This window comes from Mycteria americana, chromosome 2, assembly GCF_035582795.1.
Source record: "Mycteria americana isolate JAX WOST 10 ecotype Jacksonville Zoo and Gardens chromosome 2, USCA_MyAme_1.0, whole genome shotgun sequence".
Classification (NCBI taxonomy): domain Eukaryota; kingdom Metazoa; phylum Chordata; class Aves; order Ciconiiformes; family Ciconiidae; genus Mycteria; species Mycteria americana.
Genome location: NC_134366.1, coordinates 74,193,817 through 74,217,299, shown reverse-complemented (window position 1 = coordinate 74,217,299; position 23,483 = coordinate 74,193,817). Strand labels below are relative to the sequence as shown.

General features: G+C 43.2%; 1 protein-coding gene across 1 annotated transcript in view; it reads right to left on the bottom strand.

Annotated features, from left to right (window-relative positions):
• The window catches only part of MBOAT1 (membrane bound glycerophospholipid O-acyltransferase 1), a 58,711-nt gene extending 38,602 nt beyond the window's left edge, over positions 1–20,109 (bottom strand). The window contains exon 1 of the mRNA XM_075493757.1: positions 19,988–20,109. Within this exon, the coding sequence (XP_075349872.1) occupies positions 19,988–20,077 (90 nt within the window). The 5' untranslated portion in view covers positions 20,078–20,109. The remainder of the gene's footprint in view (positions 1–19,987) is intronic.
• Between the last annotated feature and the right edge of the window lie 3,374 nt (positions 20,110–23,483).

Genomic DNA, 23,483 nt, shown 5'->3' with positions numbered 1-23,483 from the left:
ACATTGATGAATGGTGTCCACACAAAAATAACATGGAAATAGAAAAGAAATTATACGAGAATTAACCCTTCTCATTCCGACCCACCATTATAAGTCATTTAACTCATATTTTTAGCTACTCACATCTAGTCAATGTTGCCATCAAATTTTTTTCACATCTGGTTTCAACTTTGCTAGCAGAAAATAAACACCTTTCCTTTTTACAGTCATTTTCTTCCATGCTCTAGCAAGTAAGATGTTATAAAATTAGGAATCAGAGCACATCATATGTTGCCAAAAGAAGATACTATCTTCCTTTAATTTTCCATGATTAAACACTAGAAGACAGAAAGGCAGTCTCATCACAGTATCCTGCACCAACATCTGGAAGACTTGTATCTGAGTCACAGCCAGCTGAAGACAGCCTTGCAATGCAGAAACAAGTGCAATGCACTTTTGGAGAGAGAGAGAGAAAATCTGGAACAGCTCCAGCCCAACTAGGTTGATAGTTAATGTTGTCTGCTTAAGGAATTCTTTAATATCTAATAGTTTCAACTTTAAAAGGCCAGATAGATCCAGAGCATGTAAACACCAGATATGAACAATGAGAAAAAATAAACCATAGTTCCTCCCTTTATCCATTCAAACTCTGTAGCAGCCATAACTCAAAGTGATGTTTAGACTGCAAAACTCAGTTTTGTACAAAGCTAGCAACCAGGTCAAACCAACCCATCAAGCACCTATGATGTTGACACAAGAATAACCAAACATAATGGTTTCAAGATCCCCCTGTACTATTATGCTAAAATAGTAGCCCTCAAAGTATATAAAAGGTTAGTTCCATCTGCCTCAAGCCTTTGCACCTTTTCCCATTGTTAATAGGGTGAAACCAACTTGGCAAATGTTGGACTGGTACTGTAGAAGTGGAAACACGAACTCCTAGGGATCTGGAATCACCTTTTCAGTCATCTCCAACAGGCAGGGCATATTACATGAGAAAGTCATCTCTTCAACTTGCTAACCATTCTGAGGAAAACCATAAAACTTTTTGCCCTGTCTTTTATTGGGTCCATTAACCATCTGCAGGTGGGCACTTCTAAGGGCAACAGCCAGTTGGCAAGTCACAAAATAAAAGTTCCAAATTCCTGGCATTAAATACATGCGTCTCAAAATCTCAGCATTGGGAGGATGTGAGCCCATTGCTGATAACACTGAGTGGGAACAATTACCACCTTTTGTTCTGGAGGCAAACTGGCTCCATGGTGAAGGTCTAAAAAAAAAAAAAAAAGAAAAAAAAAGTAGCAATTTGCCAAATTCCTCTAACAGGAAAGTCATGGAGTCATAACGCATTTCCATAAGGAGACACATAAATGTGTTGTTTGGTGCACTGGAAATGACTGAAAAAACCCACAAAAATCTTACAGGGAGAAAATGGAAAGTGCTTTTGCTTTTCCTAGCTACAAGTTCTTGAGATGGAAAATAGAAAATAAAAGAGGAGGCAAAACCTAGCTTTATACATTTCCATGAAATCATCACAGTCTGGGTCACCGCTCATGGTAGTTCAGGGTAGGCTACTAATTACCCACTTCAGGAAGTTTCAATTCCCCTCATCCCACAAGCCTTGCATCTGCAAATCTCCCTATTTAAAGAAGTGGTAACAGACATTTGAGGGTTACTAGATTACCTCTTCCTAAAGAGGTAATCTTAAGATTACCTCTTCCTCTTTAGGAAGAGGTAATAAGTAAGATTAAGCACATAGTCTGTTATTTTAGTGCTTTTAATATTTTCCTTATAGTTAAGTATCAGGAAGAAAAATCCTGCATTCTGTTTTCACCACAAAAATACTTTGCTTTTCCTTTACTGCTTTTTTCCTCCCAGAAAAACTGATCTCACTTTCCAAAAATCTAGGAGGATATAACAAATTGACCACGCAGTTGTCTCCAAACTCCAAATGGCAATTAAGTCCATTACCCAAACTGGACAGTCCTCTGTAAGCAAAATTCCTGTTAATGCTACAATTCATTCTCTGTGAAAATCACTATGAGAAATCACACTGCTAACTTGTCACTTGTTGGATGACAAGGTGCTGATGTGTCCCCCACAGCACATAACCTTTGGACAAAAAACAGGCATGTTGCACATTCATACATGTTCACAGACAGAGGTACAAGTGTGTTATGGCACAGCCAGGCTGCCAGAATGTTCCCAGCTAGCACCCAGGTCCATGCCCACTTCAACGTGCAGCAGATAATGCAGACTGTCCTCAGATTATAGACATCACAGAAGATACCTCTACTTTTATTCCAGGCCTTGTGCTTACCAGCCAAATGAGAGAATAAGGCTTTAAATCTGCATTTCATCTGCTGAACAAAAGAAAGCATATGAACCACCTCCCATGGTGGCTCAGTATAAAGATGAAGTTGTAGCTCACGGTCAAGATACTCTGTATTTACTGCTATCTACTAAGGAGCTACTGAGTGTTAGTTTAGGATGCTGCTACAAAGTTTTTATCTGGTAAATTAGAATTTCTCCTCTATTCACTGACTTACCACAGATCACCAAACAGCTGTTTTCAGTAACTGGAAAAGCATAAGGAACCATGTTAACAGAAACTACTGACAGCAACAGCAACTCCTTCTCAAGTCACACCACGGTCTGTGGAGTCCAACAGTGCTTGGGCAGTATTTTGGAAAGGAGGTGCCATAATAAAGCATTCCACTTTGCCAGAGATCAGCCCCACCTTCCAGGATGGTGTCTTTTTTGCAAAGAATAAAGCAAGAACTACAGAAGTGCAACAACTTGTTTTCTCTGTTTAAAAGGTTATTTTGCACATATAACCACAGACACCTGGCAAACAACATGTTTCACTTCACTTTGCTGGAGACATTTCTACTTTGATGTTGAAAAATAGACCTGCTGCTACGATAGCATTTCATAACATCCAAATTGTGATATTTAAAATGGGTGTGTTAAGAATGAGAGATGGAATATTCTTTAATCAGATCATCTCAAAGATATCTGATACTTACTGAAATTTTTCAAAATATTTTGATCTTCTAGACTATTTTTATGAACCATAAGTACAAATATTCTCTGCAGAGATAACTTAACCCTATGCAGGGAGGGGACAAACACCCCCAAAAAGGAGGGTGATACCACAGAAACCATGTCACGTTTCCCCCTGCTAGAATTTTGACTTGGGCTTCCACGAAGGAAAAGGATTCGTGTAACATCATCCGTGCAGCTCCCCTTATTGCCCACAGTGGTATTGCTTTGCACAGAACTCAGTGCACCGAGAGCCAGCACAAACAGGCATTTGTGAAGAAATCAGAATTGACTGTCACTTGCAAGATGCTGTATTTTCCATCGACAGCCAGGCACTGTGAATTGCAAACAGCATGGATAGAGGAGACAAATTCACTTACATTGGGGAAATACTCATACAACTACTGAAAGTCACATCTCCAATATTATACTGAAACAATTCATTTCTCTGACTTTGTGTTGTAGTAGTCCTGTGGAAGATTTTGAGGGGGCAGAAGCAAGGGTTTGAAAATAGAACTTCTCTCATGGGAGAGAGAGCGAAGCGTATATGCATGACTAATTTAAGATTACTGTCCCCTTCAGAAGCAGCACTAAGTTCTCATAGCCCTGGCTTTTTTGTTGCTGTTGCATGCGGAATATGGAGTTGGTAAAGTAGAATATGCCAAATTGACAGTATTTTGGCCTGTTGTGCTGTTTTCCTGGGTAAATTCTGCTGTTTCCCTACTTACAGGGTCAAATATCCTTCCATGATTTAGACTATAAACTTGAAACAGATGTTCTTTCTGGATTACCTCTATGAAGCCACTAGCAGAATAATCACTAGCAGGACACACAAATATAGCTACAGAACAGATTAAACCCTGAGTCATCAGAAATTTTAAAAGAAAAAACATTTATGTCAGAAGTAAGCTTGAGAAGTCAAATCTACATCATAATGCTGTCACACACCCATACATTTACCTTTGATGGCTGATAAATTTAACGTGTGGACCTGATCCAAATACAGCTTTAGTTTGCTGTCAGCAGCTCTTACGTTGGACTGTAATGACTCTATATGTTGAACAGATGTTTAAGAAGTGATCACTTATGTGCAGCGATGTTCTGCCGCTACGTGTAACTCAGTAATTACTGTTCTCTCAGTGAGTAATGCCAAAACATAGCATGATAAAATCCCCTTGTACCTGAGATAGCCAGCACTAATTCCTACCTGTAATAGAAGCAGCAGTAAAATCAAACAAGCTGAAGCCTTTAGTCATTCAGGTGTTCTTTTTAAACCACAATGCCTTTATGTTGTTAAGAGAGCTGCCTCATTTCTTCAGACTACTCAGCAGTGAGGTAGCACACTAATTACAGTACCTTTAACCCAAAAAGAGTACTTTAAAAAGAATAATTTGACATACCTCTGTGAAGACATGGTATTGCATGGTATAACATGGCAGACATGTCTAAAAGCAGAACTACAGCCAGCAGGTCAGAGTATAGAAGATATTTTAATGAGAAAAGGAAAAAGAGGAATGAAATGTCATTATCCACATGGGAATTTTGACAGGAAAAAAGAAAAAAAAAAAACCAAACCACCAGGACTACCAGCCTTGCTTTTCCAAAGGCTTCTACAAGAAGTAGGAAGTCACTGGGATCTTGTACTTGTCGTAGGAAGGACGGCATCTTGTACCACCTACCCTCCTTGCTTTTGCGTAGATTCATACCGATGCAGAGGGAACAGACTGACCTTGCCATTCCATTACTCCATCACTCCAGCTCTTCTTATAGGGTTCATTCAGAAGACATTTAAGCATATCTAAAGTTAGGAGACAGATGCTGAAGTGAAAATGGACAGAAACAAGGAAAACAACAACTCCAGGAGAGTAAAATACTACAAAGCAGAGACCTGAGTGCCTGCAAAGCCTCCTCTGAAAGTCCCTAGAGCTCTAGGAACCTCCCATGGCAGGGACACCACAGCACTGTTTCCCCCCTTTCTTTGCCACCCGTACAGCTCAGGCAGCTAACTAGAGCTTGGATCCTTAGTTTTCATAATCATTAGTTAAATATACCAGTTACCCATATTTTTCTCAGAAATGAATTATTGGATAATAGATATTGTTCCCAACTGGTCTTTTCAGACCTGATGAGTGCTCCTAAACCCCAAACAATTATTTTCACACAACCTCTCAAGACCATAGCCTAGCCCGTGCTCTCCAACACCATCACCTCATCCTCTACAGACAGTAGGTCAGCAACAAAAAAGAAGCAGGACCAAGACAGGTTTCATCAGGCATGATCCAGCTCGAGTTCACTAGCCTGAAGCACTAATTGCTCCGGAGATTTCAGGCCGGTTTCTACTTCTGCGTTCTTCAGTAAATAACTTCAAAGTAGCAGTGCTAAGAGTAGCATCAACATAGAGCTGCATTTTTCCCCCAGATTTAAAGGTTTAGTTTTTAAAAACTTAGAACACAGCACAGCGAGTCAAGCACCTTTTCACTTTGTCTATATAACTGACATAAGTACATAACTGATTTATTCAAAATGCAAAGAAGGAAGACAATACATACATATGTGTGTATACCCAGCCACTCTGCTGGCACATCCTTCTGTGCTTTCAGTGTAAATTATATTCCCCAAATACCTATGGGAGTTGCATGAATGTAAGAATAGCTGGATCCTTATAGCAATGTTTCTAAAGTCCCAATTCAGAAACACGCTTAAACTTCCAGGCCAGATAAAAGCCTTGTGCCTGCACATATTCACCTATTTAAAAATAAAATAGTAGGCTTAAAGTGCAATCCTTCACTAGAATGGGAACTGGCAGATCTAAAATAACTTGCCCCATTATTGCTGTTTGCAATGTCTGTGCAATTCTATTTTCAGTTCCTTTTCTATAGAAAAACGTGTCAGTGGTCTTTAAAAATACACACCAATACAAACAGAGCAGTTTTGTTCACATTATCCCAGTGATATCCCAGTAAGTGTACGCAACAGAAAGAAACAAACATCAGTAAGGGAAAAAAGTGCCAACTTCACAAGTTATTCTAAACCAAAGGAAAGTTGGGCTTTTTTTCCCCACTGTAGAAACTGTCAGCACTGTGTTAAATTTAGGCACATTATCCTTGGAATTAAGTGGCTTGATCAAAGACTAAACCTTTCAGACATTGCAATGGTATTATATAAGAATTTATTAGGCCCTTACACATCGAAAATCTGGAACATCCTGTATTTAAGCGCTCAGTCATGCTCATAGTAACTTAAAACAAGGGCACTGTAAAAATTAGCATATTAGGACATGCTTTAAAAATTTATGCAAGGACTTTGCTAGAGGAAGGGGTAGAATTTAACTCTCTTAACACTGATGTCGATACCTGAGCTAGTCCATCTAAATTTATTTTATTGTCAATGGGGAAAAAAGGCAATTCTAGATTGCACTTCATCTAATCCTAAAACACAAGTCTAAAACAGGTACTTCTACTATGAAATCTAGATGAGTAAGTTTAGGTGTAGAAATGTACACTGCAGACTTAGAAAGATGAACAGTAGCCATACTACATGCATTAACTTTAACAGAAACAAAAAGAAATCTCTGGACTGTGAAACTGGACTTCCATTTAGTTGTAAGAGATGAAATTTTCAAAAATGACCCACAGTTCCTGGTGCTCCACCTTTTGGTTTACCACTTAAAGACACTGTAAAATGGTATCATAGTCCAGAAACTGGTATTCTGCAATAAACTAAGCCCACTTCAAGTGCCTGAAATAGAGAGCTGGGAAAAGGGGGGGGGGGGGGGGAAGTGCCAATCAGGAGGCACTTCGGAAAAAAAATTACTAGTGTATCTACTGCCAGATATGCATGGACGAGTTTTAGGGTAACAATGCTCCTACGTGATGGGTGTAGTCAAATGCACCCAGTTTCCTGCTTCCGCAAGCAGGTGCTGCAAACCTCAGTTCTTCCTGTCCTCTTCCTTGTCTAAGCAGTTTTGCATCTCTGAAACACCCAGTAATAGCACTTGCAGAAGGAGGGAAGGAAAACCCTTGTGAACAACAAAGAAAATGCTTTCAGTTGAGCTTAAAAACATCACTTCAGGGTACATCAACATGGAGAGGTGAAGATCTATGATCTTCTGCCCACGCTCCAACCTAGCAAAATATGGGGCACAGATCTCAGGGTGCCACCATACCCTTTGCAACACTGCAGAGCCACAGAATTTGCTAAAAGAGGTACAGAAAACATTCCCAGCTTCCTTTTAACATGGAACCCCCTCAGAGGCAGAAGAGGATACACAAAGATTTTGGGAAGCCATCAGCAAGGGCCAGGGAAAATCTGCAGTGAATCTGCTCAGATTTTTTTTTTTTTTGATAGAGTTAATTTCCAATCAGCTCAGCCTGTGCAGATGCACAATCGAGTTTTTTCACAAGAGAAGAAAAAGCAGCATGGCACAAGGGCAGGGAATATATGCAGAACCACCCTTTTCAGTAGTAAACTTTAGTCAGAGCCATTTATTTGACTGGTAAAACCATATTTTCAGTTTATATTTTGGCAATTATCTTTGCAAACATAACAATTAGTAATTGTTTCCGTAAACAATGAAAACTTTATATTCTGCAGTCCCCCATTTCCACCGTGGCCCTGGATTCTGCTGGCAAGCAAATTTTCTACATAGCTTTTTTCTTCATTTTTTTTAGCCTATTTCCAAAGAGCTGTGTATGGAGGTTTTTTTCAATTCAAGCACAATTATCTTTGTTTCGTTCCTTTGCTATAACAGTGACCGTGTAGAATTAGCAAGCCTCCATAACTGCCAACTTCAGATACTTGCTTTCACAATCATGAGATTTCACAGTCATAAAATACTGCTCTTCCCTATTGTTCTACAGTTTAAAAGTAAAATTATTGCCCTATGCTGTTCAATATATGTTTATCTAACCTTCATTCACGTGGGCTGCAGACTTATTTTTAATCCCTTCAAAACTGTGGCAGGAAGAGAAGCCACCAGTAAAACGTGTACAGTGACAATATCCTGTTGTGGCTGTTTTTTTCCTTCCTTATTTCTGCTCAGAATTTGCAGCATGCTCACTTCATGCTCATTTATTTTGGATCTTGAACCGTGCAAGAAGACAAGAACGTAGCCCCAGATGTTTAGTTATGCCTGTGTTACAAGCACCTTACATCTACAGCAAATATCTCTGGAAGCTGAACTTTGGAGCATGTCTAATTTTAGGCTCTCAACTTTAGATGCTATTGAAAACAAGTAACTTGGAGATGAGAAACGCTCAGGACTCGGCACAAGTCAAACATCTGAACCGTCACTAAACTAAAATATCTGGAAATCATTAGTACCTTTCCAAAAAGTCATGCTCTGAATGAATTCCAGGGGTTACCCCCTCAAAAAAAAAAAAAAAAGAAAGATTTCCTAGTTTTCAAACTTAGCAACCAAATCAAAACAAAATCTAACAGGAAAACACACAGCATGAGCAAGTGTCAGTTGGTGAATAAGCATAAAGAAATGTAAGCAATTAAAAAAAAAAGAGATACTTGGATTTTGCTATAAATTAATTTCATTTGCACTACACTATATTTGAGGAAAAAAGATTTAATTTCCTTGCCTCATTAAAAGCATGCTGCCTTCTTTATATATCCCCCACTAGAGTTCCATACTTCTATTTGCATACAGTACAGCAGAACTTTGGGTTATAACACTGATATTTTCCAAAGATAACTGCCATATCAGGAGGAAAAAACCCACCCATGTTTCTATTACTTAACCACAGTATTATATTTTTCCCCAGGCATATTCTTGCCATGCTTATGAGTCAGTAATAGCAGAAATTTAACTTGCTTTCCTTTACAAAGGACAGCAATTATTAGGCAACAGGAATAAGTCTCATTTTTTCCCCTTTAACACTTTGGAAAAAAAGAAAAGAATGCTCTTACATTTTAGAATGATTACAGTGATTCTCCTACTATGCAGTGACAGGCAACTTGTTGTCCAAGAAACAAAGTTCAACAACAAAATTCCAGAAACTCCAAGTGAGCTCTTCTCGAAATACCCTATTTGAACATAGCCAGGGAAAAGAAATTAAACAATCCTTTAAGTTGCATAAATAATTATAACTTCCCTTTCAAACAAGCCCTTTACACATAAAGCCTAAAAAAACATGCTTGAAAAGAACTAGGACATTGCATGATCTGCACAGCTGGCTTGCAAAATTTATTTCCATCTCTCTTTCTATCGCAAGGTTTTATACCACTAACATCTGACTATCTCAGAAGCACTTTGAGAAAGCATTTCAGATTTGATTTTTAGCAAACTTAAGATATCTCAAAATGCACGTGGAGTTTTTCCCACTGTTACTGTAGCACTGAAGTGCAGAGTGCGGTAGCGTTTCAGCTTCCCTGACGCTGGAAGGCACCCGAGCAATAAGCAGCATGTACTTTATACAGGACGAGGGAGAGGAGACTCTGAAGGGGATGACCAGGGGCCTGGGACCCCACTGACTGCTCAAAGCCTCTCCAAGGCACAAGCAAGTAGTTCTACCTGCCAGCAAATAAATGAGGCCACTGTCTCATAGGCAGAAATAGTCCAAGCAACTGCAAAGACCCGATCCTAGACACAGGAAACAGAGGCACACCTGCCATTTAGGGTCTTCTAAACTGGTCTGGTACATTGCCCTTATTAGTGACTACGCTCAAAAACTGAAGTGTCAGAGATAACGGGAAAAGGCGAGGCAGACACAGAATCAATTTTCTCCCAGTAATCATTTAAACCCTGACTCAACTCTATCCAGGCCAAAAAACCAGGAAGCCTGACTGAGATACTTCGGCAACTGAGGTAATGGCGCACATAAAATGTATGTTTGATGAACAGTTAGATAACAGACTACCAATCAGGATGTCAGAACCCTATCAAAGGATGAAGGCAGATGACACCAGACACCTGCTGGTGTAGTCTCTTCAAAGAGAATATGCAGATCACAAAAACCCCAAATACAGCATTAAATATATGCAGCATGAACCGAACAGAGAGGAAATGCTCAGCACATGGACAAAAAAAAAAAAAAAAACCCAACAGTTATAAATCAGAACACACAAGTAACAGGATAACCAAGAGGGAAATACATTGCAAAGCATATGAGGGGCCAGTTACTTTCTATATAAACTAACAGAAGGAGCACTGTAGCTTGGGCTCCTTGAAAGCGGGATGTTGGAGAAGTGACCCATCTTGGGCGTTGGCTGATCTTCCCTACAGAGACCTGCCGCTTCCTGCTGTATCACCATGTGAAGAAACTCAAGTAATAAATCCAGTGTCGAGTGAAGCCCTGGGAGGGGATGACGACTCTAGCAGACCCACTCACCCGTAACGGGAGCAGCCGTGCTTGGGACTGCCAGCAGCGACTCGGGATCCCAAAAGCATCAGCAACACCAGAGGCAGAGCTGCCAGAAACCAGTGCCTGCAGAGGGGACAGGCCCTGAAAGGGGCCAGCAAAAGAATACATACTTCCAACAGATTTCCCTTTTAAGCTATTAAGTATCTTACTCTAGATACTCATATTTTTCATATAAACATCCAAGTCCATGCTGGCTCTGGCCAAGTTCTTGGCCTTAGCAACCTCCTGTTGAAATAGGTTTCACACTCCAGTTCTGGACTGCATGAAAAAGACCTTAATTTTAATCACTGTTGAATCTGCAGCCTTCCAACGTTATCCCATTTTTCTCTTCACATGGAGAAACACTGGGAGACAGAAGGGAAGAAGCCCTAGATCTATTTCATTTATGCTGATCACGTATACTTTCACCATTATCCCTCTTAACAGTCATATTTCTAAAGGAAACAACCCAGTTACTTCACTTTGCTTTTGCATGTTTAAGAAAAGAAGTCTAGCTTGTAATTTTTTCTCTTTTACCTTGTTCATATTTTCATTCTGGTTTCATGGCAAAGAACAGCTACAGTCATCTTTCAATTGACAAGAGCAACTACAATGGGACAGAAACGTAATTATGTCACCCATTTCCCTCTGCCCTGGACCATTCTTTGTTCTAATCCTCATTTTATTTACTGGTTAGCATCAGCAGAACATCTCTAAAACTTTCCTTTTCCAAACTGCTGAGCCCATTTTCCTCTCTGCAATGTTATGTTTGCAATTGGGAACTAGCGCCCTAGCAGAGAAGTAGCAATAAAGGTAACACAAAATTACATTCTCTGAATAAAAAACAAACATTTCCTCTCTCAAGAGTCTATCATATTTCACAATGTACCACAGCAATATGCCTACCCTTTCAACATACTTGTATAAAACAGGCAAAACCCACCATACACTGAGCGCAGTGTTATTGTTGCTGTGGAAACTACAGACCACAATTTTTTTGCCTCAAGAGAGCTAGCATGAACACAAACATACACACAAAGGCATAAACAGCTGTGGGTGCTAACAGTGCCTACAACTCACTGTGGACGTGTAACGCTGCCATCAAAACCTGGATTTAATTCAAAAACTAAGTCCTTTAACTTCCCAGTCGCTGCCTCCAAACCATTTGCCTACACTTGTTTTTCACCTTCAATACAGCACAGTTGGCAAAACATCCTGAGAAGCCCTGCCGCATAAGAAGTATAAATGTAAGACAACTTAAACTCCACTTGTGAGTGAACAAAGTAATTCTAAAACTCCCTCTCAAATAGATAAATCATTGATCTATCAGCTGGAATTTGCTGGTATAAATACTTACTGCAAACCAGAGTAGTCAGTGATTTGAACCTGCCCCCTGCGTGCGTGCACATGAGATAAACAAAGTCAATACTGTACTACTCTTTAACACTCCCTTGCACTGATAACAGGAAAAAAAACTACTTTCACCAGTTTATAATGTCATTTAAGCTAGATGTAAGAGTTAATAATTAAATCCTTTCTACTCAGCGGTCCTTAAAAAAAAAAAAGTTTAAAATAAAACCAATACATGAGTATGAAAACAAGCATGGAAGTTATTCGAGAAATGCTGGGAGTGGGGGGTCCTCAAATGTCTCAGGTTTTGCCTTGTCATTTTGCCTTCCCCATTCCCGCCCTATCTGCATACCAGTGCCAAATTGCACTTGAACAAGAAACCACAAATTAAGAAATTGCTCAAGTCCAATTAGAGCTTTTGTCACAAAACCAGGGCCTGTAGAAGAAGCAAATGCTCACCCTGTGCATGACAGCAAGCAAACGCTCACCCTGTGCATGACAGCCAGCAGCTGAAGTTTCTTTCTTGGCCTGAAATTGATATTTAGTTTTTTAGTATTCTGCATGCAATCCAAAAGACTGATCTAAAGGAGTGGTTTCTTGCCTCCTTTTTCCCTCCCAGATGTCCCCAGCCTGACCCACTCACTGAACTTGAAGACCACAGAATATAATCGGACACTGATCAATAATTGCTAAAGTTGCTATTCCATAGGATTGCCAGATTTTTGTCTGGGACTTACCAGCCAGATGCACACACTCAGGTCTATCTTTCTTTCTGCAAGTCATCTAGGTAGGTAGCTCACATGCTTTCAGACAGCGTCCTACCCACTATGCTGCAGAGTGTCCCATGAGAACACGGGCAAAATTCCCATTATCCAACCACCTGCTCACCCAGGAACACGAGGTAAATGTTCCAAGTCCTCAAAACCCACCTGGACAAAGCATCCAGAAAGAGGGAAACCAAGAATGAAGAATTGTTCTAATACTTAGTATTTTTTTGTCTAAGACCAGATAGCATGGCAACGGTTATGCTATAGACTGATTGACTAACTAACTTAATAGTTTTCAGAGTAATGACTACCATTTCATGTTCAAAAAAAAAAAAAAATTCCAAGCTAGTAAAGCTGTCTAGTTAATATTTTGAATTTTAGTCTAAAAATTATTTTTCATTCAGGTATTCTACTAAAACTTAGAGGAATGATTAAGGACAAACTCTTTGGGAATTTGTAAATGTTTCAATTTATTTATTCAAAAATACGTTTTCAAGTTTTTTTCCTCATATTATTGAGATTTCTTTTTTTTTTTAAGCCTGAAATGTTCTTATCATGAGGGAAGCCCAAAACACAGTAGAAAAATTATTTCCCACCCAACTCCATGAAGGATGCAACATACTGTAAGTAGCTCCCCCAAAAAAAGTTCTAAAAAAAACATTTATGTCAAACTATTGCTTGTGCTTTTGGTTTTGCTTCACTGCTCACCTACGATTTGCAAAAGCTATTTAAAATGCCTTAAGCCAGGGAAAAAAGGACTGGTGAAAACGAACGTTTCCAATCAAGATCGTAAGAAGGGAGACTGATCAAATTCCACCTTGCTCTGGGGACGGACCACCCAAAGGGTTTCCCCTTGGCCCTTTCTCCCCGTCGGCAGAGGCAGGACAGGCTGACCCAGCGGAGCCCCGTGCAGAACAGACTGGATTCCACATTGGCAGAAGTGACCAAACGAGCCTGACCAGTGCTATGCTCTGAAGAAACCACCAAATGAAGGTCAGAGATTTCCACTATGCCTATCTTAGCAAGTGCTGCGGTGCAGCAGAAGTGGGTCTGAAGAGCAAAACAGTTGATGATGAGGACCCCACATTCACGTGGCTCATTGTCTGGAGGGTCTCACTTCAGAGGCGCTGAACTCTGGTGCTGCGGGCTGCCTGCCTTTGAGCAGCTGAAGCACTGCAGGCTCCTGCGGCACATCCTTCGGCTTTGCGTTCTCAGAAAGCAACCCTGTGCAGATGCTCCAGGGCCACTTCACGTACAAAGTCTGCTAAGTGGGGACAGTCAAGAGATTCATTCCCAAAGCACACTCCTGATCCAAACTACACGTTAACATAAACACTCCCACTATCAGTAAAGGACAGTGCAAATTTACGCATCAGGCTGTACTTTTAAGAGCAAGCCTGAGTTTCTGGAAGCTCTCCTTAAATACCCTCACTAGACTTACCCGAGTATCCAGGAGATGAGGTTTGGTACCCTCAAGGTTACCTGTAACTACTAGGTCACATAGAGAGGGATTTTTTCACTCCAAAGAGAAACACAGCCCATTGACATCAGACTTTTTACTTGGTTTTGGACAAGTACAAAAGGTTGGATTCACCTGTGCACCGATGCCAAGCCCAGCGCTGCAGCCTCTCCTGCCCAGGTATTACCAGCACCACTTGCAGTTTGGCAAGTCTACCTCGAGCGCTGCCCATTCTTGTGAATTGTAACAGGAGCCAAGGAGCAGCCAGGGCATTAAATACCGTGCCAGGCTGGCCAACGCGCAGTAAATCCTAAGTATCAGGGGCTCCCCTGAAAGCACAGAGCCAGCTCTGTGCTCGGTGCCTAGACCCCTAGGCTGCAGCCCAAGAGTCTTCGTCACTACTTTATATTGTCTGAAAATAGCTGCAGAGCACCACTAAATCAGTGCTGGTGTGCTTAACGTGCAGAGGAGGTTTCAGGAAACTTTACACAGCACTTCAACATTTATTTTTCCAGATTTCGTTTAACACAAATGAGAAGGAAAGTGCTTAAAAGGGGGAAAATTGCAAGTGGCCGATTCCAGTTGCCCTTTTGTCCCTTGCCAAATGAAAAACTTAACAGGACAGACTTTGTTTTCAAGGCATGAGGGAATATTTACACTCATATTATCAAGACATCAGCCATGAAGTTCAAGACTGCAGTGCCAAACTGAGTGAGAACACGTTGAAAAAGGCAGCACGTGTTTCCAAAACAGAGGAAAATGTGTATTATTGCAATTGTTAGTAATAGCTGACCTGAAGAGAAAGAAATGCTTTGGAGACAGCCTTAATCTTTGTAAAGTACTATACCTCTGTCTCAGGAGCAGAGAATCTTGGGCTCTGCACAAGTGGGTGCAACAAGTTTGAGAGTGGATTTGCTCTAAAGGTACAGAATAGCTGTGCAGCCCACAAGCACTAGGAACTGCCCTGCTTGCAGGCACCTGTTTAACTGGGGACCCAAAACAGGGTCAGCAAGACTATGCCTCTGTTCTTTAAATCAAGTGCTATGTCCTTCATGGCATTATAGTAAAAAGCTAATGATTTATTTTAAGGACAATAGTTTTACAAAATCTGGGTACTCAAAAGTCAGAAAAATATCAAAATTAAGGTTGTTTTTGGCAGCCTAAGTAATACCTCTCTATAAATGTGTTTTAAGATGTTGTTTTCAAATTCCATTTTTTGCTTACTGTTTCTCAAACAACTAAAAGTTACACAGCTTTATTTTTTGCAGTTGAGGGTGTCAGGCAGGGAGGCATTAAATCTGACAAGTATTGCTGCAATTCAAAATGAAAACACAGAATTTTCAATTGCAAAATGACTGGCATTAGGAAATTAAAATGTAGCATAGTTCATACCAAACATGGACAGTTGTTGCTGTTGCCTTAGAGTAGCTTCTTTCAGGTTAAAACCAGATACTAACCCCATTTACGTCTTCAGTGAACTTCCATCTTCAGTTATCTTGCTTCAATCTGTAACAAATTACCTTTTTTCCTCAGCATTACATCTTCTAATGCCTCTATTGACAACCATTAAAGGAACCTCAAAGTTCCCAGCCTAAGTCTGTTGAGTTCCTAGAAAGCTAATTTTTTATTTGGCGTTTCACTGCCCAAAAAGTGGATTGGAAAAGTCATGCAAAGAGGCTTGGGACTAACACATCTGCTGACTAGCTAAACCAGAAAGTGTAGAAGTAAAACTGAAGTTGGACAGCAAAAGAGCTGAAAAATGTGAAATTTAACAAAATAACCCCTGATTTTGGGATCAGAATTCATGTTGATTTTTGTAAAAGGAAAAAATATACATATAATTTTTTCTTCCTTCTCCTTTTTAAACCAATTCATCAGCATGCTTTGGGCAAAGAGCTGTTCAAACTCAAGGAATAGCAGGAAGACATCTCTAATACTTCAACTATCCCAAGACTCAGAGGCATGTCCCACAGTTCCCCCACAGAGTTAGTGTTTTATTTAAACTGCTGCCAAAATATAAATATACAGACCAGATCCAAGGAATGGATTAAAATGAAAAATAAGGTGTACAACCAGCAGCCAATGCATCCAAAATTAAGTTTAAATACACATTTCTCCCCCTTCAGGGAAACACGGCTGGCCTCATCAATGAAAACATTGAAGCTAAAAGCCCTCCGATACATACACGAGAAGATGCTCATACATTTTTTTTGAGAGAATCTCCTTGAACACAGAAAATATTTCCCTGAAAGTCAACAAACTTGGTACGGTCTGACATAGGTCAGGGTAAGGCCTGTTGAAGTGTAAGGTTTGTTGTACAGCAGTTGAAGAGTTGCATTTGGGCTGCGACTCCTACGGCAATAGGTAACCTGGGATATCAAGGGTACTGCAAAATAACCTTGAGAAGTGAAACTTTTTAATCATATGTCTTAACCCTTTGAACCTGAATTACTTCTAGCGATGCCTAGAGCTTAGGAAGGCATGGTAAAACTACATATGGATAAACAATGCCATTAAACTTACTTTTAATATACCTTTAAATAGTATATTTATTTTTTCACTGTATTTGTACACACACACACTTTGTTTAGCAAAATTACACTATTAAAAGTTTAATGTTTAACTTCCCATAGCTCACTGATTTATGGTAGAGGACAATGTCCCAAAATTGGTGATTTAGGGCATATACGACAAAAAAGTATATACTTTGCCAAAAGTTACTATATAAGCATACTGGAGCGATGACGTTCCAGAATCAGTGATTTGGGGCATATGCGATAAGGAAAAAAAACAAAACCCAAAACTCTTTTCCAAATGCTGCCGGAGGTATGTCATTGACCTAGCCAGATATTTTTAGAACACAAGTCAGCTAAACTTCAAAGTCTGCTTTCCTGGGATATGAGGATGAATTGAACACAGAGAGCCTTTTCATCCTCTTTCAAGCTCATTAATCTTGTTACTGAATATGGCACTTCTTAAAAAATAATATTTCAGTGCTAAATTCAAAGATAAATCATCCGTTAAAGAGACATGCAAATACACACTGAGACATCAGGATTATTTTAGCATCTAAAGCAGAAAACATCGCTATGTTCTCATGCAGTACACTGTCTGCTAAATAAAACGTGAACAGTCTGCCAGGTACACAGCACAGCTAGGAATTGCACCCTCTGTAATTCTGTGCTGTTTTTAAACCTAAGTTGTAATTTTTTAAAATGAAGAAAACAGCCAACGTGAAAAATGACATTTTCATATTCATCCATGCTTTCCATAGTGAGTGATACCATAGCTGCTTATTAGATGACAAAACATTTTCCACCTACAAAGGTACTACAGCTTTTCTGCCCCTGCTATGAAAGGGTAACGACTATGACTTTCATTTTTCAGACCTTCAGCTCAACTTTTTTTCTGGTCTTCCTTGTAGATTGAAATCTCTCTTGTAGCACAGACCTCATGAAAAACCACCTCTATAAAAGAAGGGAAAAGTCCTCTGTGCACTTAACGTAGAGGCGGACACACACAGCTTTCACGCACCGCAGTGACTTGGACGGTCTAAACTCCACGTGTGCGCCTTTGTCTCTCGCTCTCCGGGCACTTCTCGGCATTTTTGAAGGCTCAGGGCCAGCCACATGGACCAGAGGGAGATTCAGGCTGACACCATCCAACAGGCCGAGCACAATGACACTGACATACAGTGACAAACCAGAGATTCCCTCCCCTGTTGCAGCCTAGCCACCGAGTGGAAGGCACAGAGAGCCTGTCAGCGCTGCAATAAGGACTCGTACAAAACCGGTCCCTGCTACACGTGGGATTCCTATCTAGCAAAACAGGCTTTCATATGCAGCGCTCCGTTCTGTGCAGAGGAGCCAGTGAACTTTTCTTTTCCTCCTCAGCAAAAGCCTTCTCTCATTCTAAAGAGGAGGGTAACCAACCCACCTGGCAAAAGAGCTCTGTGAAAGCGTTGAAAGTGTTTTTACTTAGTTTCTGAGGGCATTAGCACCGCAGGTCAGAGTTGAAACTCATGTCATTTGAGGGGACAGCGGTGGCACAACGCTTCCATGCAGTGATCTGGGTATTTCCTACTTCAAGGCAGCAGAAATCCCTGATGCTTGGCGTGGTCCAGCACATTGCAGTGGGGCAAAAGGGGTGGGGAAGACTTTTCTAAAATGATTGATAGCATAATCTCACAGGGACAATTAAGCAGGATTGGGGGGGGGGGAATTTTCAGATGAGGGAAGCTGCATTTCAGCACAGCTGTGCTGCAGCTCTGCAATGAACCCCAACAAGGGGGGTTCCTCCTGGCCCATCACTGCTTCGTGCCGCTGGAGCTAGCGGGGTCATTCGCAGAGATGGCATCTATGCCTGCCCGCGTGCTTGCACAGCCCAGCCACACTGCTAACCCCAGAGCACGTGCCCCCCGCTTCCTGGTGTGGGCTCAAGATGCAAACCACCAGGCGCACAGGTGCACACCAGCAGCACCCATGAGACAGGGGCCCTGGGACAAACACAGCACATAACCGGATGCAGCAAAGCATCCTCAGGCCCAGAAGAGCGTGGGGAGAATTTTCTCCACGGACAACATCGTCTTTGTATCACCTTGGCTGAATGGAAAGACAAGTTTTGGAAAGCTTAGAAAGAAAAACTGCAGTCCGTCATGTCTTCATTGTTGGGTGACCCAGTCAGCCTAACACTGTACGTCCGCCATGCTGTCGCAAATAAGCTGGAACAGTAAAAGTTTGCTATTCCTGGTTCCTTTGGTATCCCTGTATTCATCAATCACGGCATGGAACACCTCAAAAAAGAAGCTATCACTATTCATGTGCCTTCTCCTAAATTAATAGCTTATAATTATAGGCCTTTATTGTATGACTGTTTCAGAGTTGAGCAACAGATCTCTTTTTTGCACCAAAACCTGTTTTCTGTTAAAAAAGGAAAAAACTAGCATGGTTAGATGTAGGGGTTTAATCTCTAAAGTGATATATTTCTTATTCAACTTTAAAAACAAACAGTAGCAAAAAATGACACATAGCACCAGCCACTCTGCAAACAGAAGAACACAAATAAATCTCAACCTTCTGTTGATTTTTACCAGCACATCCCTGCTGCCCTGGTTTCTTAGAGCACAGCTCAACCTCCTAGTAGTTTGGTGGAGACTTTTTCTGGTCAGCGCAAACTTCCAGACCTAACTTCCTCGTTGCTGAAAGAATGCAGGAAGGCAGCAGGTGCAGGCAGGCTTGAGAGACAATAAAAGGTGGCGGTGGGGGAGCGACGGTTTCTGCCTGTTAGGGGTCAGCTTAACTAGGAGCCCATAAACAACCACACAACACCACAGCCAAAAATACGCGACGCTGTTAAGCATTTCATACAAACTTGCTCGCCGGTAAGACCGCTTTCTTGTATGCATGCCTGTGCGTTTCACATGTCTCCATACGTGCGCTTTGCAACTCCATCAGGCACTTGTACTAGGCTGAGAGAGGCTTCTGTGCCTCCTTTCTACGGACAAAAAGCAGCGCCTGAACGTAATGACCTCTTACAAGACGCATCGCATCCGCCCTCCCGCACGCTGCCCGTTCCCAAACGGTTAACCAGAGGCGGGCGAGCACCTCAACTATTTAAGTATTTCAAACTTCGCCGCAATCAGCTCCACACCGTGACTTACAGCAACCGGCAGCAGCAGCAGCGACTCCTTGCAAGAGCACGAAAAAGCGCCAGGCGTTGCCGGGAAAAATAAAGGGCTTTCACTGTAACATCCACCAGCCAGCCCGGCAAAGCCGCGCGGCTCAACCCGACCCCACCTTGCTCCGCCGTGCGCCTTCCCTGGCCGAAACGCCTTTCTGCCCCCAGGTTTCCCGCGGGGGCGGTGTCTCCGCGCTGCCCCCCAGGCCCTTTGGCAGATGCAAGGCGTGACAGCGACGGGCTGCTCGTCTCCGCCAGAGAAGCCTCCCCGCGCCGGGAGACCCCCGCTTCAGGACACACGCAAGAGCCGCCCCCCCGGCCCGGCCCGGCCCGGCGCGGCGCGGCGCGGCCCGGCGCCTCACCTGGTCCAGCGGGATGCCCAGCAGCCCGCTCAGCGGGTGCAGCAAGGTGGAGCCGGTGGTGCGGTGCGGGGCGCCGGGCGGCTCGGCCATGCTGCATCCCCGCCGCCGCCCGGCCACGCGCCCCCCCCCCCGGCCCGCGCGCACCTGCGCGCGCCACCCGGCCGAGCCCGCCCGCACCGCACCGCACCGCCCCGCTCCGCTCCGCGCGCGCCGGCCGCCGCCCCGCCGCACCGCGCCGGGCCGCAGGGGGCGCTCGGCGGGGCGGGGCCGCCGCCAACGGCCGGGGGCGGGGCGGGCGCTGGCCGGGCCCCGCGGGCGGGGAGCGCGGAGCCGGGAGCTCTCGGCATCCCCGGGGTCTCACCTGCCGCGTCCCGTCGCCCCCGGGAGAAGGCGGGGGGGGGGGGGGGGCAGGTGGCTAAGCGCGCGTGTGGGGGTGGTCTGTTATAACGGCCGGCTGCTCCGGCCGGATTCGAATTTGAAAGGCAACGGCTCTGTCCTGAGGGAGCCCCCGCCCCCCTCCCTGCGGCGTCGCGGCTGTGACGGGAAGTGAAAAACATCCGGCGCGTCCCCTCCCGGGGGTCCCCCGCCCGGCCCCGCTCCGCTGCGCTCCGGCAGCCCCGGGCCGGCTGAGGGGCAGAGCGGTGAAAGCCTCGGCGGCAGTGCCCGGCGGCGATGCGAGTGGGCACCGGGAGGAGAGGAGCTCGCACGGGGCTCGTAAACGGGTGGCTTGGCGAGGGCGGAGGGGCGTTGCGCGTGTGGTGACAGCGAGTGGGCCTGGTACGGGCGCAGGGCCCCCCCTCGCAGTGGTACCGGGCTTACCGTGCGCCAGGTGAGCTCGAGCCAACCAAGTACGCACCGAAAGCCACAGCTAAAACCAATTTCCTCTGGTTTAACCTCTCTGACACCTGCAGGGCCAAGCTGCCAGTTCCAGCTGTCCCAAGCAGAGGAGAGCTGGAGTTTCACAACCAAAACAGTTGTAAGAAGATTTTACTGGTTTTTTTTTTTAACCCAGATACGGTTTTTTCAGTCATTGTTCTTACAAGTACTAATGTTTTTAACGGACAATCACCAAGCATTCAGCTTGTGGTTCACATTGCTGGAAACTAAGATGCGTGTGATTTGGGGAAAGAGTGACTTTTCCTTGATGGGGGGAAAAAAATGAAAAAGGAGTAGGAGTTTTAACTGATATGTTTATCTTGTAAGTGAAATATGGCCATTAAAAAGGTACTTCTGCCAAGATCATCTATCTGCAGAAGGAGTGTTTTTACGCTTGCCCCGGACAATGTAGTATTGTGTTGCAAGGAGAACTCGGGCAACGTTGCAAAGCTTTCTGTTCGGCTCACGCTGCTGACGTGCTTAGAACCTGTAATACCCCAAAGGTTCTTTGCAGGCTTGGTTTCAGGCTCGTTAATAGGCTCGTAATTTTCTCTTCTTCAAATAATTGCCAACTATGGTAGCTGAAACTGTAGTAGTGGCCTAACACAGTAGTGTGATGCGTTCAAAGTGTCCTGTTTGTGCTGTGCAACTGTGTGCTGTGCTGGAAAACCCATGCAAAAATTGTTCAGTAGGGAAGGAGTTTTACAGCAATGACATTCTCTTAACAGTATTAAGTGGTGCTAGTTTGAATATATATAAATATATATACATACATACATACATGCACACACATACTTTAAGTAGGGAGAGTAAGCCGTTTGGAAGGACTGGGTAGCCATGCATAAGACTTCCTAACGTTTTCCATTAGAAGTCCCTCTTCCCAGTTGTTTAAAATTTGCCAGCCTGAAACTATCTGGATGGAACTTTCCATGGGCTGTGTCCGCCACAAGCAGCCTGCTTGTTGAGCTTCGGCTAAAACCATTGACCTGCTTTTGGGAACAGAATAAAAGTGATTTATTACGCACACACTACAGATATTCTCAAAGCTTTTTCACCATGGAAATCTTGTACCTCTGGGATGGTGACTTCGAGTTTAGAGGTGGTAGTTTTCCTGGAATCAAGCAAATGCCTTTCACTGTCTTTGTGAAACTACTCAAGAGCGACCAACTGCCAGAGTTCTGGGGAAAAAAACCACACACAATCCATGTGGAGACTTGGGAGGTCAGTATATAACATCTCTGAAGACCACAAGCATTCTTCAGCCCTTCACATTTCTGCCGTGTGACTAGACTCCATCTATTTCTGCCACTACAGGAGCAGAGTGGGACATCACAGGGCTCCAGGCACAGGAACTGAGAAGAGCATGCCTGTCTCTCTATAGTCAGTAATCAGCCATCTGGGCTTTGTGCGGTGGTGGAAACAGCTGCTCCGGAAAACAGCTGGAAGGAGAAAAAGACAGATGGAGAAAGCCAGGAGCAAGAGCACAAGAAGGAGGAAGATGGCAATTCTGAAGTGGGTTAGCACAAGAAGCCCGGTAAAGGGAACCAGAGCAAAGTTGGCTACAGATACAAAGGAACAGAAGCAAAGGGAGCTATGGTTAGGAGGACAGAATTGGTGAGGGAGGTGTATCAGCAAGAGGGGGGTGGGAGAGAAGTTTGAGAAGAAAGGCAAGATGGTATTAGGATGAAAGCACTGAGGAGGGAGACGAGAAGCTGAGAGTGGGAAGAGGGAATGAAAGAAAACTGGAATTATTATTAGAAGAATTATTACTATTGAACATTACTATTCCTGAATTTCAGCGTTCCTTTTCTTGTTTAGCTAGTAGCTTTGAAACACATAAGTAAAATACCGTCAGCTCTACAGCTCACAGTCACGGAAGGCTAGTACAATCCAAAAGAAGGAGAAGGTAGATTCCGCTTGCAAACCTGAGCTGTCACCCGGAGAGCTTGGTTTCATGCCTCCTCAACGCAGTCTTTGGTGCACCTCCTTCTGGGAGAGCTTTACTAGCTTGCTTACAGGGTAGTACAGATGTGTGGAGCCAGCAGTGCAGTGCCAGTCACATTGTGCAGAGTCTGTGCCCCTTGAAAGGGAAGCCCTGCTGTAAGAGATACTTGAACTGGTATTGCATGGAGCCAAGGGACATTCAACAGGGCTAAATGCAAGTGAGCACACTCCTGGACCCAAAACTGGCTCAGAAAAGGTACATTCATGATACGCTGCACTTAGACTAGAAAGCTCTCCTACACTCAAAGGAGCTTGAACAGACCGAGCTTGAGTATCTTTGCACCACTGCCATATTTGATTTATAAACTAATTTGCACATGGAAATTGTACATCACTGTCTGCCGCCCCCTTCTCTACTGGCAGGACCACCTACAAGGTATAAAAAGTAGACATAAGCAGTCAGACCAAAAGGTTATTTAGGTCTCTTGTCTCCAACAGTGACAATTGTGGATGCTTAGACAAGGTATACAAGAAACATGACAAATACAAAGCAATACTTTTACTGTGTACTTGTCCAGCTTCTAGCCATCAGGACTTCCCAAGATGGAAATTTCATCTGGAATATCATGTTTAATAGCCACTGATAGGCCTATGTTACATGTCTAATATTTTTTGA